The sequence below is a fragment of the Notamacropus eugenii genome, chromosome 5 (assembly GCF_028372415.1).
Source record: "Notamacropus eugenii isolate mMacEug1 chromosome 5, mMacEug1.pri_v2, whole genome shotgun sequence".
NCBI lineage: Eukaryota > Metazoa > Chordata > Mammalia > Diprotodontia > Macropodidae > Notamacropus > Notamacropus eugenii.
Window position 1 is genome coordinate 426,852,604 of NC_092876.1, and position 19,812 is coordinate 426,872,415.

The 19,812-nt window shown below is 39.1% G+C and overlaps 1 protein-coding gene across 9 annotated transcripts in view; it reads left to right on the forward strand.

Annotated features, from left to right (window-relative positions):
- Positions 1 to 19,812, forward strand: part of SYNJ1 (synaptojanin 1) — a 116,261-nt gene that overhangs the window by 47,543 nt on the left and 48,906 nt on the right. For all 9 annotated transcript variants that reach the window (XM_072615072.1, XM_072615077.1, XM_072615073.1 and 6 more), the window contains 4 exons: positions 3,874 to 3,970; positions 8,258 to 8,427; positions 10,514 to 10,595; positions 17,417 to 17,569. In XM_072615072.1, coding sequence (XP_072471173.1) covers positions 3,874 to 3,970; positions 8,258 to 8,427; positions 10,514 to 10,595; positions 17,417 to 17,569 — 502 coding nt within the window. The remainder of the gene's footprint in view (positions 1 to 3,873; positions 3,971 to 8,257; positions 8,428 to 10,513; positions 10,596 to 17,416; positions 17,570 to 19,812) is intronic.

Sequence of the window (19,812 nt, forward strand, 5' to 3'; positions counted from 1 at the left end):
AAATAACTACAGCTCAGTTTTATAGCACTTGAAGGTTTACAGAAGGTTTACTTCTCTCACAACAACCCTGTGTATATACCCCGATTTTATAGGTGAGGAAAATGAGATTTGGAACCATCATCGTACAGTTATCGGAGGCAAGATTCAAGGCCAACTCTTCTTATTATAAATTTCACCCCTGTCCTTTCCACTTTAGACCATGTAATCTTTTACAGTGGTAGGATCAGTGTCTGAACCCAGGTTCTCAGATTCCAAATTCGGGACTCAATCAACAAATATTTATTAAGTGCTTACCATGTGCCAATCACTGTGCTAGACTTTGAGGATACCAGTACAAAAGTTAGTTTGCTCCTCCTAGGGTAATATGTTCCTAGGGGAATCCCCTCCTTACTAGGGGAATATGTTCAAAGATAGTAAATATAGGCTCTGTACAAAGTAAGGACATAGTTATGGTAACAAAACACTGAAAACTGAAAGAAATCCAGGAAGGCCTCTTGAAGAAGGTGACCCTTGAGCCACTGAACCTTGTAGGGAGCTAGGAATTTAAAGAGATGAGGCTGAGGGGGGAGCATAGCAAGTGTGAGGGACAAAAATTGTGGCAGGAGATAAAATAGGGAATAACAAAGGCCAGTTCACCTGAATCAGAGAGTGTACATGGGTTAGGGTTATATATAGTTAACCTAGTAACATAAACTTAAGCCAGGCTATGAAGTATTTTAAATACTAAACAGAGGAGTGTGCATTTTATCCAAAAAGTAACAGGGAACCACTGAAACTTCGTGAACTGGCATGGTCAGACTTAGCCTTTAGGTATTTCAGTTTGCCAACTGTATAAAGGATAGATCAAAGTGGGGACGAGGAAGGGGGAGGGGTGGAGATAATATGATGATAAAATGGAAAAAAAGCCTTGGACTTTGAATTAGAAGACCTAGGATCAAATCCTGTTTCTGCCACTTTCTTAACCTATGTGACTTTAGGCACTTAATTTCTCTTGGCTTCTGCTTTCTCATCTGTAAAATTAGAGCGTAGAGCTAGATGATCTCTGAGGCCATTTGTAGCTCTAAATTTCTGATTTCTTTTATCTTCAAAAAGATAAGGTGAACCCATGGGAGCTGTGAAGTCATCAAGGAAGAAGAGTGTAGTGAGAGAAAAAAGAAAGGCCATAGGACAAAGTCTTGGGAGTGTACCAGTGCATCAGGGTAGTGGAACGGGTGATGATCCTTCACGGAAGACTGAGAGGTGTTGGTCATCTACGTAGGAAGGGAGCTGTGACAGAGATGTATCATGAAAACCCAGGAAGAAGTATACACAGAAGGAGAAGGGGTAGGGTGGTCAGCTGTGCCAAACACTGCTGAGAGTCAGGAGGGACAGGCCTGAGAACAGGCTATTGGATTTATCAATACAAAGATCGTTGGCCTTGGAAATAGCAATTTCAGTATAGTAATGGTGATAATGCCAAATTATGAAGCAAAAAGTGGTGGAAAGTGAGAAAATGGAGGCAGCAAATAAAGCCTTTTTAAAGAATTTGATGGTATGAGAAAAAATATGAGGTGGAAATTTGTATGGATGAGATCAAGGGCAGCTTTTTGTAAAAGGTTAGAGATACCGAGGTATATTTGAGGTCAGCAGGGGAGGAGTCAGTGGCCAAAGGGGGAGGTTTGCAGGAGCAGCCTCCCAGAGATGAGATCAGGGCGATGCTATAAAACCACAAGAGGGCAGTAATATTGGCTAGCATTTATGTAGTACTGTGAAGTCTGCAAAGTGCTGTGCGTGTATTATTTCACTTGAGAGGAGTTAATGTTAGGAGGAAAAAATTCATCTCCTGAGACTAGAGCAAAGGATATGATTCGCAGTATGGAATTGGGAAGGAGAGGAGCTCACAGTGGATAGCCTCTTTTCACTACCTTGCTACCTACTTATTTTACTGAAGACTTCCTTGAGTGTCAAATTTCAGGCCATGTGAAATTACATGGGCAAAAACATTTTTGTGGATTCCATATCACACTACTGTTTCTTAAGTGGAAGTCTTTCTCTTTCCTGCCACTTCCATCACTCTGTTTTAAGCCCTCAACACATCTCTCTAAACTATTGCAATAATTCAGATTCCTCTTCTCTCTCTCCTCTCCAGTTGAACTTTTATACAGCTTCTGAAATAACCCTTGACTTCTAGGCCCCCATCTCCAGCCACATGCTGGATATTTCCCTGAGTATCCAGAATTGATTTTTTAATGTGACACATCCATCCAGAATCATTATTTCGCCTTCCCCTATCCCTGCTCCAAAATTCCACATATGCCTTTTTTGTTTGTTTTATTTAGCGTACAGCCATTCCCTTAAGTTTGCAGCTTTGGAGTTGCTTCTGCTCACTTTTCCTTACGTTCCCACCATCTGTTAAGTCTACCTCCGCTAACGTTTCTTCTCTCTACTCACCAGCTTCCATCATAGTTAAGGCCCTTATCACTTCTGGAGTGTTGCCTCTTCTTATTTATAACACCCCACATCTGCCAAGATTGTCTTCCTAAAGCATTACTCTGACCTGCCATTCTCCATGGTTCCCTATTACCTCTAGGATAAAATACAAATTCCTCATCTTGGCAATTAAAGCCCTTACAGTCTTGCTCCAGTCTACTTTGCAAGGATTATTTCACGTTGCTGTCCTTTGTGCAACTAGGTGATATACTGGATAGAACGCTGGGCATTGAGTCAGGAAGGCCTGAGTTCAAATATTTCTTCACAGTTACTAACTGTGTGGCCCTAGACACATCACTTAACCTGTTTCAGCCTGTTTCCTCACTAAAAAATGGGGATAATAATACCTCTCCCCCCACACACACACCCCATGGTAGTTGTGGAAATTAAATAAGATAATAATTGTGAGGTTCTTAGCACAGTGCCTGCCATGTAGTAAATGCTGTTATAAATGTTAGTTCTCATCATCATCATGAATGATTCTGTTTGAGCCAAACTGGTACCAAATTCAGCATTCTGTCTTTGCCCTGGTTTTCCTACATAGCTAGAAGGCTCACCTTCTTCACCCCTGCCTTTTAGATCATTTAGCTCCCTTCAAGGTACAACCTCCTGTAAAAGCCTTTTCTAATCCCCCTAGTCCTTAGTGTTCTCTCCCTCCTCAAATTATCTCCTATTTAATTATCTGTTTCTATTCCCCCAGTAAAATGTAGCTTCTTGAGGGCAGACTTTTTTTTTCCTGTTTTTGATGTGTCTGTCCCTAGTGCCTTGCACATAGGTACTTGATATGTGTTTGTTAACTTATATTAAATTAAAACCTCGTAGAGTTGGACTTTAGCCTGCCTTTCTTACCTTTTTTCACACTGTTCCTCTTCACATACCGTGTCTTAGAATTGTTTGCCAGTCTTATCCTACTTTCTTCTACTCTCCTGAATTAATGAGAACGATTTTCCCATATCTCCCACTATTCCACTTTTCTGCCTCTTTGAATTCTGTCCTTCCTTCAGTGCCTCACGCAAATTCTCACCCTCTTTGAGGCCTCCCCTTCCTTTCCTCAGCCCCTGAGAGTGCTGTCTTTCTCTCTGAATTCTCTTATCACCTTCTGCCTTGTACTTAACTCGGTTGTGAATATCTCATGAGAATGTAAGCTCTATTGATAGTTGTTTGTATTGGTATCCCAGTGGGACTCCCAATAATAGATATGTAATAAATGGTTATGTATTCGAATAGCAATGAATTGGAAGTTATTTTTGCCCAAACTTATCAGGTCTGAAAGTTAGATGTACTGTCATATGAGTGTTTTGTGTAAATTGTGGTATCTACATATTGAAGCCGTAGGATAAGATTGGTAGCATTATATCCCTCATAGTATGAAGTGTACTGATTTGATCTTTGTTTCTTCAATAGGCATTTTAGAACACTTAAAAGTTTATATGGCAACCAGATCATTGTAAATTTACTTGGAACCAAGGAAGGTGAGGATATGCTGAGTAAAACTTTCCAGGTACGTATGACTAGCTCTTGTCTTTTCTGGTTCTTAAAAATCTAAGTTTTAAGTAGCCATTGTAAAACAAGATAACTAGGTGCTCAAGTATGTAAGTCACTTCCTGAAAGAAGTATTGGAAGCTACATCAATGATAATTGCAGGTACTTCTATAGAATGCTTTAAGATTTAAGAAGTGCTTTATACATGATATATATGTTTTCTTTATTCTTCGAACAACCCTGTGAGTTGAGCCATCAGGAGACTTTTAATTTTCATAAAGAGTTTTTCAAAGTACAGTGATAGAAATCGTAGTTAAGAAGTTTGTCAGAGTTGTCCCCAATTCCCTCAGTTCTTCTCATCCCTTCACTGTGCTCTAAATATGTTATACTAAAATGAAAGAATGTGCTGTTCTCCTTGCTCTGCTTACTTAACACTTCACTGGGTCAATGAACTCATAGATATAGGTACATCATACATTCATACTTAACGCATCTTGTATAAGTCCCTCCCTAAATTCTCCAAAGAGACTATATCCAATGAGCTGGATGCCTTACTCTAGGTTTTTTAACATTTTATGATTCTCTTATCCATATAATGGCCTTTGGCTGTCATCAAAAGGTTAAAAGAGTAAAGGCAGAGAAATTTAATTCCCTGCCAGTGGAATTAGTCATTTCCTCTTCCATTTGTTTTTACTTTCCAACTTCCTTCTTAGCAACCACTGTATTTGACTTTTCCGTATTTTAGAAGCAGAAGCAAATCCTTCTTCGAATAGTACCTCAAAATAATGCCGGAGGTACTTTGGTTTTTTTTGCATCTCAGCTGTTAGGAATGGGATTAGATAGCTTTATCCAGATTTAGTCAGCTGAACTTCCAAATATTGATTCTGGGCATATTCTTATAGAAACTTTTAGGTATGTGGACAAAAGGAGAGAAATTATAGAAAGTGCATTAGATTTAATTGCAGGAAATAACAAAACAAGGTTCAGCTTTATTGTGTGCTAATGAATCCCTCTGGATGGACAAATAGCAGTGTCAGAATCACTGTCATGTTCACAACAGTTAGCAGACAGGTGACATGTAAACTTGAGTTACAGTTGTAATGTAAAAACCACAATTGTAGGATAGCAGCACATCCCCGAAATCATGCAGGGAATAAGACCTTTAGGAATTGGGGAAAACAGATCTCACTCTATCTTGAGACCAGAGAAAGAGCACAAGAATTTCAAATAAAAATAAGTAAAAAGCAAGCAGAACTAACTCCTTAAGAACGTTATTAGCCAACATGACAAAAACAGAAACATTGCTTTGCCATTTTAAAGAGGAGAAGTAAATAATGAATATTGGGATAATGGATAATTAATGAAAAATTAGAAAATATTCCCTAAAATGCATTTTAATCTAATGATTAGAAGATGCAATTATTTCGCTATTTCTGTATTAATAAACATTTATCAAATCTCTACTATGTGCTAAGCACCAGGGATATAAATATAAAAGAGAAAGTCTGCCCTCCAGGAGCTTACAGTCTAATGGGAAGACAACACACAAAAGGAAGCTAAAAAGTGAAAGGTACCAGATGTGGGAGGGATGATGGAAGTCCCAGAGTAATGCAGCCAGGTAAGAAATGGGGAGATGTTTTGAGCAGAGTTCCCTATTTCAATAGAAATTTTGAAGTTCACCACTCCACTCTCGTCAGAAGGACAATGAAAAGTCAGAGGAGAAAATATTGCAGCAAGTTAAGAAATCAGGAGGAAATTAAATGTAAGAAATCAGCACTGGGTGAACAAGAATAAAGATTTCAAAGTATTTTACGTAATGTAGAGGAATTTTTATCTTTAATCATTTAAATGAAAAACAGAAATAACATTGACACAGACTATAATAATTTCACCTAAAAGTAACTGTGTAAATTAATTGAAAACCAAGAGCCCAGAAAGCACCATAGTGTGTAAATATCTGATTTACTTAACAAATGAAGACAGATGGCTGCAAAAGGTAACACCAGGTTAAAATATACTCATTTGTAGAATCTTCTGGAGAAAGATGATGGATAATTATGAGCAGTATCATGTCATAAAGTAGAAAGAGGCAGTAGAGGGTAAAACCATTTTAAAAGCTTAGTAAGATATCTAACTAAGCAAAATCGTCCCAAGGGCGTTTAAGCATTGTGATGGAAGGATGATTACAAATGTAAGAAAAATGGGAAAGATTTGGAAAAGACACTTGAACAAACTTTTCTATGTAAAGGATCGTCCAACTGCTATTCCTGGATCCTGACGTCACAGTCCAGAGGTGCTTATCAAGGGGCCAGAGTGCAGAAAAGAACACAAAGATGAAAGAAACGTCCAGACTGGACCAAGTAGCGATATAAAGAAAGGTCCATACTGGAAGCAGTACATTTGTAAGGATATTGAGTGACCTATATACAGAGCATCTAAAGAATGGAAAGATACCAAGGACATGGGGAAAAGAAATCTCACATTAATACCGGGAAAGGTGGCTAAGAGATCAGTAACTCATCCATCTGTACAAAGTCTTGGAAATAATCTATACATGAATCACGGGCATCTTCCTGGAGAATATTGGTAGGGAACAGGCAGTCTTTCCACAAGCAATAGTTAACAATAAGCTATATTTTTGCTGTTTTACTATTAATTGAAAGATATAGGGAATATAAAATATCATTGTGCCTGTCTTTGATTACAAAAAAAGCGTTTGATATGATAGAACAAAACAATTTAAAGTCTCTTTTCAAAAAAAGGATTTCACATCTCTTCATCAAGATCATTCAGGATTCTCTGGAAGATTTAACAGAAATAACTGTCTTCAGTGATCCCTTAATGTATATCAGCCAAAATTAAGGAAGATGTGTACATAGCACATGAATTTGTGCCATGGTGGACTCACTCCAGGGCAGAGGTGATAAAGTCCTCTCACTGCAGTGTCATTCAGTGAAGAGGCTCTGGAGTCAGAAGACCTTGCTTCAAAGCCCACACCCTTCCAGCTCTCTGTGACCATGATCTGATCATTATACCTTTGGAAGTCTTAGTTTCCTCATTTGTAAAATGAAGGCCTCCAAGGTCCCTTTCAGCTCTAGATCTATGGCTTTTTTATTATTCAGTGAATAGTTGTAGAATGTCCTGGGAGAGAGGCATGTCTGTCCAGTCAAGAAAGACCAAGAGGATTCAAAATGTTATTGCCCAGATTTTAACCCTCCATTTGGATGAAACTTCTCTGATAGTATATACATCTAAAACAGTACAGATGATAAAGAGCTGGAGGAGTTGAACAGGAAGAAGAACATGGGCTGGATTATTTCAGGGTTCTCTTACTGACTCCTAGCTTCCCACGAAATCAGCGGGCTGTCTTTCAGTAGTAATATTTTACCAGTATTGCTATATGGCAGTAAATCAGTGAATATCCCTGATTCTGAAGAACTAGAAGTGAGCATCACACAGAGGGCTATGGGGAGCACCTTGTAGATGTGAGCAGGCTGCAATAAATAACCAATGAGCTCCAAATAAAAAGCATAAAAGACATCAAGGAATTCTATAACATAGGAATTCTATAACATGGAAATTGTATGTTAGGAAGAGAAATGGGCTTGCCCTGTGTCAAGAATGGGAAATAACAAGTTATTAGTTAGCCAGAGTGCTCTGCTCATAATACCCTTGCAGTGTAAGGAGAACGCAAAGAAGGCCTTTAGTGTGTTCGGTGGATCCTCGCTGTTGAAGTGGAGAGAGTACAGACAGCAAGAGTCGCACGAGATCGGCAGGCTGGGATAGGTTGTGATGTTTGTAGTTGGAGTCAATGAGATCACAGACTCATTTGACTATGTTAGGGTACACAAATGGAGCAGTGTTAATTTGTACTCCATTAATTCAGCTGAAAGGCCTTTTTACTTCTTAGAGGGGAAGCATTTGACTTTTATCTCTACCTTTAGGTATATCTAGTTATTAAACTATCTGAACAAATTGGAGTACTGGTGGTTTAAATCAGTTCTTCCTCCACTGATCCTGGCAAAAATGCCATGTTGGGTTCTGTGGTATTAATTGTATCATCACTGAAGGCACTGGAGACCACATGAGTAGTTATAGTTAGACTCCGGATTAACAAGTAATCTTTCAGTTTGTCATCAACCTTCTGATTTTATGACTACTCTAAAAATTAGAATGGTTTGAAGATAGGTACTGATTAGACTTTAAAGAGATAGGCTAGCTTTAAAGCCATGTATAAGTAATCTATCAGTGCTTGATTGAATATTTGTGAGTTCATATTTCTATAGAGTATTTCCTTTTTTTTCAGAGTCACTTGAAAGCTTCTGAACATGCTGTTGATGTACAAATGATCAACTTTGACTATCATCAAATGGTTAAAGGAGGGAAAGGAGAGAAACTACATAGTGTGCTTAAGCCTCAAGTCCAAAAATTCTTAGACTCTGGGTTTTTTTATTTCAGTGGAACTGAAGTTGAAAGGTGTGGATTATTTTACTTCTGTATTCTTTAAGTTAGAATTGCATTATGATTTTTAACTGCTGTTAAGTTTTTCATTAGAATAAATGTTTGCCACAGACATTTCAGCTATGGTAGCTGATCTTTTATATTTCAGTTCTATGTTCATTCCCATTTTCATTAGAAATATAAACTTATGCTTCCATTACTTTCAAAAAAATTTTAAGTTAGGTTCAGGGATGTCTTCCTTATCTAAATGTACAAAACTGAAGTTTTAATGATTTCACTTTTTCTTTTTTGCTAAAATTTTGCTAAAATCGTTTTCTAAGATGTACTTCAGGAGGTTCTTTAATGAGAAAAGGTTGAACTTCTTTCTATGATGTAAAACAATTCTGATTTTATCATTAGTGAAAGAATTGGTGATATACTCATTCAACCTAATAATATCCTGTTTCTGAGCTTTTCTATTTGATAGAAAGTATTAAGTGCTGATCCTTTGGAAAGAGGCATATGCTACTTCCCACCATCACCCCCTTTCATTGTATGACAGTTTGAATATATGAGATGTGAATTCCACTTATCCCATCATAAGTTCTACAAAGTAAAAATTTATTCCCATGAATTACCTCATTTTTATTATTTCAATTACTTTGGTTTCTTGCATTGTTGTATAATTTATAAAAATCAGATTTAGTCTGCTCTTTGCTTAAAAAACTTATAGTTTGAATAATGTTGGTCAGGTTTATGTAGTATAGGACTTCCCTGTTGCATAGGCCTTTTAATGTCAAAGAAAAAGACAAGATAAAATGGTCTCTTTGGGATTGGAATTAGGTCTGTTTTAGTCTCCCTTCCCAGCACATTCCACAAACAATTTTTGCCATTAAGTAAAGTATATCAAAGTGAAAAATTTAGATAGAAATATTAAAAATTAAAATTAAAAAATAAAATAAAAATTAAAAGATAGAACTATTAAAATAGTTGGGAGGGAGGTGTTAGCTGGACTGTGACTTCCATCAGTTTAGGGAACACTTATGAGCAAAATATTAGTAACAGATCTAGTATATCTGAGGAACTTTTGCCAGATGCCTATGAAAATAAACTGTTGCTTTGGTGTCGGGTTTTAATTTAATCATTTTAGCTTTGGAAATAAAAAGAAAAAGTACTATGAGACATAAGTTCAGAATAAAATTTATTAATAATAATGTTTCCAAACTGGGACTGTTGTAGATGAGTCTCAGTACTTTAACACAACATTCTGATTCTGTTTAAATTTTATTTTGTATCAGTGGCCTGGATATTATTCAGGCATAGCTAGAATTTAGAAAACTTCCTAACATGAAATATGAGTGTGTGTATGTGTGTGTATATGTATATACATATATGTATACATGTATGTATGTATGTACGTATTTATTATCTAAGTTGAACAAAGTAGGAGTGTTACAAAAGAAAACCTTTCTGTGAAATGGCAGAAGGATGAGTGTCCTCAGTGCAAATGCCAGAGTTCTAATTTCTGTGTAGCTGTCTAGCGACAACCCACATTTTTGTCTTTTTTTTGTAAAGTTTTATTGACAACCTTAAATTTTTATAATGATTATTTCTGAACGTATCCCTTCTCCCTCGTCTTAGAGAACTTACCGTTAAACTTGACCAACTGATAAATCAGCTGTCTGACAACATATGTAACATATCATACCCATCATCTACCCCCTCACTCCCACTCCCCCTTTTTCCCACCAGTAATGGCCAAGCTTGGTCATCACAGTGATGCCGCATTCAGTTTCTTTGTTCAGATTGTTATCGTACCAATTCCTGGTTCTACTTACTTCATTCACGTTCATACGAATCTCCCCATTCTCTCAATTCCTTACATTTGAGGTTTCTTAGGACACAATGATGTTCCATTAAATTCGTTTAACAGAATTTTTGTTTAGCCATCCCCAAACAGATGCCTTATTTAGCTATCCCATCATTGATGTGACCCATTAACCTTATCTTTAAAGGTGATGCTAATGTTATCGATTGGATTACCTTGATTTTCATCTAAACTTTGCCATGTTTATATTGGTGAATTTTACCAGTTTGCCTTATTTTGCTTAATTTGATACAGGTCTCAGCATGGTACTATTCGAACAAACTGCTTGGATTGTCTAGACAGGACAAACAGCGTGCAAGCTTTCTTTGGCTTAGAGGTAAGAAGACCTCCAAACACTGGTATCCTGAGTTTGTAATCACATAACTTTTCATTGGTTTTAACAGTGAATTATATTCCTGTTCAGATACGTAATATACAAACTGTGGTATGGTGGGGTGAGTTTGAACAAAAGTGCGAAGGTTACTGGTTATGTGACTTCCAAAGAGTCACCATTTCTCTGCTTGGGCTTTCTTATCTGTAAAATTAAGAGATGATTTTTATAACATATAAACATATATGTAAAACACATATAAAGTCCCTTTTTAGTGCTAACATTTTGTGATCCGTATGTGAAGTATATCTTTAAGATATGCTGTATTCAAAATATTCAAATATTTGTTTACTTAATGTTATTTAATTAATATAAATAATAAATAATATAAATAAACATATTATTTATTTATTTAAATAAGATATTTAAACTTTGCTGCATATCTTTAAAATACATACATTCATCCTCAACAGGGGGTGGGCCAGAGGTGTTAGGGATACAGGACCTTGCAGATGTGAAAAACTGCACACAACTCTAGGCCCCACCCCAAGCCTCCATTTTTAATAATTCTGATACTTATTTCACACATCAAACAAGTAAAACCACACAGTGTACCTGTAAAATAGTTGCAGTTTCTGTAAGAGAGAGATGAGTGTCTCACACACTGCGGAGCTTTCGGAGCTGCGGGTGTAGCTGCAGCAAATGCTTCTCAAATTTCCTTTTCCTACCAATATAGAACAGTTTCTTCGAGAGAAAAATCATGTGATTTGAGTCTGGATGGTAGAGAGACAAAGTGGGGAGCCTGTAATTCTTTAGTGCGCTGAAACTTCTAGCAAGATTTAACTGTTTATAATCAATTTACATATGTATTGTATTTATGCATTTATGATTCAGCAAAAAAATTTTTAGTTTTATTTACTTACATGTGCCATCTGTGACTTTCTGCAGTACACTGCTAATCTCCAAAAATTCCCATTTAACTATTGATGACCAACTCGTGAGTAACAAAACTGGGAAATGGGAAACCTAGGAATTTTGAGGGATGACTGTAATAGCATTTTATACAAAATTACTTAAAATTTAATGCATCATAAGCTCATAGATTTAAGGTTGGAAGCAGACTTAGAAATAACCTAGTGCAACCCTTTCACTTCTGTTGTCAAGACCAAAGGTTGCCATTTTTCCAAGGTCACACAGGAAGAGGCAGAGTGAGGATTTGCCTATCATTCCTGCTCCCAGGCCAGCCCTCATAGTGATTGTCTGAGGAAGCATCTCTTAGTGGAAAAGGGTCCAGCCATCTCTACCAAGTGACTGCTAATCTAGTGTTTTCTTTTTTAGTACTTTCAGCTAGATAGTTCCTTTCCTACCTCCATTTTCTTACAATATCCTTAACAGTTTTAATGGTGATTTTGACATTGTTTTGAAAAACATTATTTTTCTTGTGCTCTCACCATTACCTTTGTCTTAGGAATTGGGAGATGATCCATTTTCTTATCAACAGACCTAAACCTAATGTTGCAAATCTGTGAAAACACTGTGACAGTGGCTCTTATAGTTATTAAGTGTCCTGTGATGTGGCCATCCTCACCAACTGCCATTCACAGAACAGACAGAACAGTCTAGTTAAAGCAATGAGGCACCCTGAAGGAAAGACAGGATATGCCAGGCACATCATCAGTCCAGTGTGTGTGTGTGTGTGTGTGTGTGTATGTGTGTGTGTGTGTGTGTGTGTGTGTGTGTGTGTGTGTGTGTGTGTGTATGTGTGTGTCTGTGTCTGTCTGTGTCTGTGTCTGTGTCTGTGTGTCTGTGTGTCCCTCCTCCCCCAACCACTACACTTACTTCCACTCTAACCCCATAACCATCATCTAAGGGAAAACTCATTATGGAGAGGGAGCTCATCTTCCTCATTACCATGAATAACAGCTGCTGGCCAACTGTCTCCAAAAGACAAATAAGCACCAGAGCTTCAGGCTGCAGCATCCTTCTAGTCTGTCATTCCTTTCTAGCTCTGCCCTCACAGCTGTCTTCTGTGGAAACAACTATTTTGGAGAAGGGTCCAGCCTTCTCTATCAAATGCCATCCATAGGACAGGCAAGCCAGACTAGCTGAAGCAACATGGCGCCCTGAGGAGCTGTGTGCCAGAAGATAGCTTGTACCAGACAAGTCAAACCACTGCCACCACCTTGACCACCATCTCCCCTCAGACCTGATGGAGACAACCCAGGATCCTCAACCCAAAAGTCTTTGGAAGAGCAGTGCTTCTAAGCCTGTTTTCCTCAGTCATCATCCTGAAATAAACCCCATGGTGATGCAGCCTGGCAATTGCTCTTGCAGGTACTACAGCCATAGCTACTAAAGACTTGGAAAAAAAATATGGCACTATCAAGTGGTTCAGCATCAGAAACTGACATTATTTTATCAGTGGAAATGATACTAAATAAGAGATATTAACATCTACTTAGCTACTGCACTCTAAGCATCATGGGACTTTTCAGTCTGACCTGCAGTTAAAACCTTCCCTATCTGTTGTCTCCTCCATTAGAATGTGAGCTCCTTGAGAGCAGAAACTGCCTTGCTTTTCTACTTGTATCTCTTGGCACTTATCACAGTGTTTTGTACATAGCAAATTCTTTACAAACTGCTTCATTTATTCTTCCATTAGGATGTGAGCTCGTTGGGTGCTTGGCACAATACTAATTACTACTAAATACTTGTTGCTTGTTGCCTAACTGATAGTCACCCAGCTTTACAATCTCAAGACATCCTTAAGCCTTTCCCTTACCCCCCCCCCCCACATCCAGACATTTGCCTAGTCTCATTGAATCTACCCCCCCATAACTTCTTTCATATCCATAGTTCAATACACATCCCTTTCCTCATCACCTCTGGGCCATTCTATTACAAGAGCCTTACAATTAGACTGCCAACTTTTCTTCCATCTTCAATCCATCCTCAGCATAGTTACTAAATAATCTTACAGCACAACCATGTTCTTAGCACTGTCATGCACAAGAATCTCTCTAGTGTTTCCATCCTGCTTCTGGGATCACATACAGATTCTTTAACACAGCCTGGCTGCTGCCTCTACATTCCCCTTCTCCTTCTCTTGTTATCTCCAGCCAAACTAGTCGGTTCTCTCATCTCTAGCTTTTAGAATGGTAGTCTTACCTCTTGTGCCATCTTTTCTTATTGTCCCCTACTTTTATGGGCTTGCCCCTTATTTTGTTAAGGGCTTTCCCTTCCCTCCAATTATTCTGTATTTAATTATCTGTTTACATTTTGGAGTTGGACTTAAACTCCTTGAAGGTGGGAATTGGTTTTGGTTTTGTCCCGTAGATCCTTCCTTTCTTATAATGGATGTTTAGTAATTATTGAACCGAATTTTCAGATGTAGATATTCATCTATGAATGGTTAGAAATGTAAGGCTTTCACTTTGTGTCAGTCCATTTTCTCAGCCTTTGAAAAGAAGTATTAGGTCAACTGACACCTTGTAGGAAATGGTTTCATTTTGCTTATTTGTCTTTGAGCAGTTAATATTTACATTACAATAGTATCTTATTCAAGTTTGTTCACACTTCATCCATTTGGTCTTAGCTGTTTAGCCTTTGAATTTTCACTTGGAGTATTTCCTGTTACTTCATAAATCTTACCTGGAGGATCGACTTGCTGACATCCTTTTTTAAATTTTATTAATATTTATTATTTTAATATTCTGTAGATTTCAAATGACCTTAAATTAGGAGTCCCCAGGCAAAAGTTTGGGATTTCTTAGCAAATCTCCAAACTGATTACTATTGCTATTCTCCCTTCTAGATTCCCAGCTAGTCAGTCAACAGTCACCAAGCATTTTTTAAGCACCTACTGTGTGCCAAACACTGTGGTAAGCACAGAGGCCAGGACTCTTTCCTTCACAGTGCTCAGAGACTTCATGACCACATTCTTTCCTTTTCTCTATTCTCTCCTCTCCAGGCCCTTCCAGAGCTGACAAAAAAAGCTAGGAACCTCCACACAGTCTGAATGCTTATCTTCAATAAGCAACTTTCTTAACATTAGCCATGATACCCAGATTTCAAAGTAGAATGAGAGGATACTAAAAAAAATATGTAAATGTGCAAGGAGCCCCCAGTGAAGGGTGGGAAGAGGAGGGGTCAGGGACCTACCAGGGATGTCCTGCTGGTCTCCATGTGGCAACAGTATCAAAGTCACTGCTGGTAGCAAAAGTCCTGAGTAAGCTGGAACCAGGTTAAAATGCAATTGGGAAATGTTTCACAAAGTAAATAAAAATCAGTACAATGTAATGTTAATTTGTGATTTTGTAAACCGATATGTACCTATAGGGATCCCTTTTTATTTGAGTTTGGCATCACTGCTTCGTAAGGGAGAGAAGAAGGCACCTTGCCACTCAGGTCAGCCTACCTGGGCTCCATCCTCCAGTGGGATGGGAAAAGTTAAAGAGGGAGCCTTCACATCAAGCTGCGGGCATCTCCTGCCTGATGTCCATCCTTTGGAGGAAAAAGGAAAGGCGAGTGTCTTACTGTCCTGTGCTGTCATCTGCCTAGTTTCCTGCCTAATCTCTAGCCTCCCTTGGAAGAGAAGAACATTCCAGTCTCCTTCCCCTATGGTGAGGAGAGATCTCCATTCTGGCGATTTCATTTTAGCAGCATATGTCTCCTGCCTGGGCTTAAGCTTCCAATGGGAAGAGGAGAAACACCTTCCCATACGACCCTCCCTCCAGGGAGGGGAGAGAGCTCCATTCCATCACGTTTCCAGCCTGGTCTGCTGCTTTGGATTGAGAGGATCTGTGCTTCTGTTTCTCATTCTTGCTCCCTCACCTGAACTGCTAAGGCTCTGAAAGGACCCTACCCTGAGGTCATGACACTACTGACTTGGATAATTTTCCTGAAATTTTCTTTTAATGATTAATGCCTCCTCTCTCCTAAGACTCTGTGACTTTTCCTTATCTGCTCCCAGTCTATTGTTATGTCACCTCCCCTGCTGCCTTCTAACTCCAAGCCCTTTTCTTTTTCTACTCCTTGACCTCCTCCTCTTCCTTGCCCCACTAGACTCTGCACCTCTCAGGATTCTGGGCCGGTCCTCTGGCCCTCCTCATTTCCCTGGTTTCCTTTGAGTCCCAGCTAAAATCTCTCCTTTCTACAGAAAGTCTTTTTCAATTCCTCTTACTGTATTTCACTGCATAATCACTGCCACAGCATAATTCCAGTTCAAAATTGGTTTGAAGTCTTTCATCACATAATTGTTGCATGGTATAATTCTGTTTGTTATGCCACCTTAAAGATAAAACAGAGCAGCAATGTATTCAGCAGTGGCTTGTGGATGCCCTTTTATCTCTCGTATTTTGCCAGCCTGGAGACTAGTATATTTCCAAAAGCCGCTCTCTGGGGTTTGTTTAGAGTGCTACAGTGCTAACAGTATTGCCACTCAACCAGAGGATGAGCCATAAGCACAAGGGGAGCAGGCAGGCAAGGCTGCTGTACGTCATGTGGTGTGGTATGGGCATCTTCCGTGCTAGCCAAACTGTACTGTTCATCTACCAGCAATGCATTAACATGGGAAGCGTTTCTTTCTGATTATGGGTAAACATAAGAACTATTCTGCAGACTTCAAGCTGAAAGTGATTGCATTCACTGAACAGCATGCAGAAAGACAATTTTCAGTGAGTGAAAAGTTGATGTGGGACTGGTGGAAACTAAAAGACAAGGAACCCTGGCACAAAATTTTTTCTTAAACTGCTTCACATAATGGTCACACCCCACTGTTTTTGCAAAAAAAATGACAAAATCTGTGACAATTATTCGGTGAAATATGGTAGTTTTAGTATCTTCCCTCTCTTGATTATTTCCTATTTATCATATGTGTGTTATTTTTTTTTGTAGATAATAGTTTGCTTATTGACTCCACATCGGCTTGTGAGCTCCCTAAGGGGGAGGACCTGTCATGTGCCTTTCTTTGTATCCCCGGTTCTTAGCATCATACCTGACATATAGTAGCTGCTGAATAAATGTTTATTGACTGAGGTGGAGTGTCTTATTCACGAAACAAAAAGGAGTCCAGTGTCACTGATTGTGGTGTGTAGAGGGGAATAAGATGTTAGAAGATGAGAAAGACAGGAAGGGACCAGATTGTGAAAGACTTTAAAAGACAAACAGAATTTTATATTTGATCTTGAAGACAATAGGGAGCCACTGGAGTTTACAGAGAAGGGGTATTGGCATGGTTAGACCTGTGCTTTAGAAAGATCACTTTGATAGTTGGGTAAAAGATGGACTGGAGTGGAAAGAGACGATGCAGGGAAGCCACTCTGCAGACTGTTGCAATAGCTGAGGTGAAAGGTGGTGAAGGCTTTCACCAGGTTGTGGCAGTGTCAGAGGAGAGAAAGGGGCATATAAAAAAGATGTTATGAATCAATGAAACTTAGCCACGTTTTGGATGGGGAAGGAGATGTGAGAGGGAGTGAAGAGTTGAGAATGACATTAGACAAAGCCTGATTACTAATAGTGGCGTCATTGGATAGTTATGGGAAAGTTAGGGAGAGAAAAGAGTTTGTGGGGAAAGACATGAGCCCACTTTGGGACATACTGAGTTTTAAGATATATTTGCAACCTCCAGTTCAAGATGCCCAATGGGCTGTTGGAGGTGTAAGACTGGAGATTGGGAGAGGGCTGGGTAAATAGATCTAAACATCTAAACACTATTCCTAGAAATAACTCAGCAGGCTGTTTCTTTTTCACTTTAGAGGTAATATTTGAAACTATCAGACTGTAATATAAAATCATTTTTCTGTAAAATTTCTACTTTTCTGTTTCAGATGCTACCCAAACAACTAGAAGCTTTGGGCTTAGCTGAAAAGCCTCAGTTGGTGACTCGTTTCCAAGAAGTTTTTCGGTCAATGTGGTCTGTGAATGGTGACTCAATCAGCAAAATTTATGCAGGCACTGGAGCTTTGGAAGGCAAGGCTAAGGTAAAAAGAGAAAAAAAAGGGGGGGGACATTTAAGTGTATTATATGCAATAACTTTCCATTTTCAATGCTGATAAACTCAATTTTAGCCCAACAAGTATTTAGACACCTGTTATGTGCTAAGCACTGAGAGTTAAAAATCAAACAGTGCTCACATTCAAAGAGCTTTTCATTCTACTAGGAACAGCAATATCAGGTACAAATATGGATAAATACTATATGATATATCATATATATAAATATATATGAAGTACAAAATAATTTTGGGTGTGTACGTGAGGTGAGGCATACTGATAACTGGAAGGGGGTACCATCAGGAAGCTACACTGGAGCTGAGCTTTGAAGAGACCTGGTGATAATTCCAAGAAATAGAGGAAAAGGAAAAAAGAATTCCAGGTACTACCTTGTGATAAACGGTGTAGGTAAGAAATGCAACATCTTGTATGGGAAGCAACAAGTAGGCCAGTCTGACTGTGATGTGGAGGGCATGTTGGGGAGTCTTATGTAATCAGTCTGGAAAGATGGGCTTTGAAGGCCTTTAAGTGCCTTTTATCCCTGAGGAATGGAATCCACTTTTTCATCAGGGGATTGACACGATGATACTTTTTACTTTAGGAATATCATTCCAAAGAACAATTTCACATGTATGTGGGGGACTAGAAATAAGGTCACTTAGGAGTTTATTGTAATAGGCTGGGCACAAAGGGACAGAGTCCTAAAATGGGGTGGTGGATGTCTGGGTAGAGAGAAGGGATTGGATGAGAGGGTGAGAATCCACAAGATGTCCCAATTGACTGGCTGTGGAGTGGTTGGAGAATAGGAAGAGTTACAAATGATTCTGAGGTGACTCTGAGTAGTTAGAAGGGTAGTGTCTTCTACAGAAACAGAGAAGATTACCATCTGCTCTAATGCCTCTCCCACCATGCCTTTGTTCAGCCTAACCTGTATCAGTATAGTGATGAACATCAAAGGGGAAAGAGGAAGAGAGCGAGCTGAAATGCCTACTATGTGCCAGACACTGCACTGAGTACTGTACAGTTATCTCATTTGATTGTCACTACAATCCCGAGAGATAGGTGCTATTATTTTTATCCCCATTTTGCAGATAAGAAAACGGAGATTGTGAGAAGTTAAGTGACTTGCCTGGGGTCACATATCTATAAATGTCTGAGGATGGATTGGAACTCAGATCTTCCTAGTTCCAGGCCCAGAGTTATATCCACCGTCATGTAGCTGCCTTATATTGAATTTTGAATACATTAAGCACCTAGTCACCCCAAGGCTAGCCTTCAGGGAATGGGAATTCTTTTAGGCTTTTGCTCATTAAACTAGTAATATGAAGGAAAATTCAGTCATTTCTGAGAAAGGATGGTGAAGGTGACCTGGAATGCTTCCTGGAAACAGCATTTCCTTCCTGTGCCTTTCTGCTCACCATGGCAGGGGTCACGGGGGAAAGGGGCACCTTCTTTCATCATCTCTAGAGCACCGCTTTTTCTGGTTCCACATTGGCTGTCCCATTCTGTCCTTCAGATGTCACAAGTGGGTCTGTTCAGGTGTTTGTAGGAGACTGGTAGGGAAGGGTCTATGGCTAAAGTCTGGCACTAAAAGTCAAGATCTGTGCTTCTGACACACATTGGTTATATGGAATGGAGAAGTTATGATGAAGGGACCTAGATCCAGGTCACCAAACCGTTTTATTTTAGACTTTCAGCCCCTTGCTGATCCCTGTTGGGGAACAGGTTATAGAGAAATTCTTCATCCTTATGGCCTAAGCTATGCTGAACTCCCCACCTTAGCCACCTAAAAAGAGACAAAAATGACTTTTGTTCTGACCCTCTAACTGATTTAACTGGCTAAAAGTAAATCAACCAAGAGTTCACATCTGTCTCTAGTTGCTTATTGTACTGAAATAATTTATTTTCATTTTCATCAGCTGTCAGTCTAGCCTCTTGCATTAGCAAGAGTCTGGAAATATTGGCTTCTGCTGTACCTTTACTCTCTTTATCAGGCTCCTAAACCATCCATCGAGCTAATCCTGTAGTGTAATCTCCTTTTCCCATTGAGAGGAATCACCATGTGCAGCCAGTAGTGTAACATCCTCAGGGTGCCAGACCCTTCCTCCCCATATCTAGCCCTTCCCGCACTTGAACCTCAAGCATCCACCATTAGGCTCCAGTCCAACTGACTAACACTAAAGAGTTGTATCCACACTTGGCTCACTCCGAGTCAGTGATTCAGGTGAAGG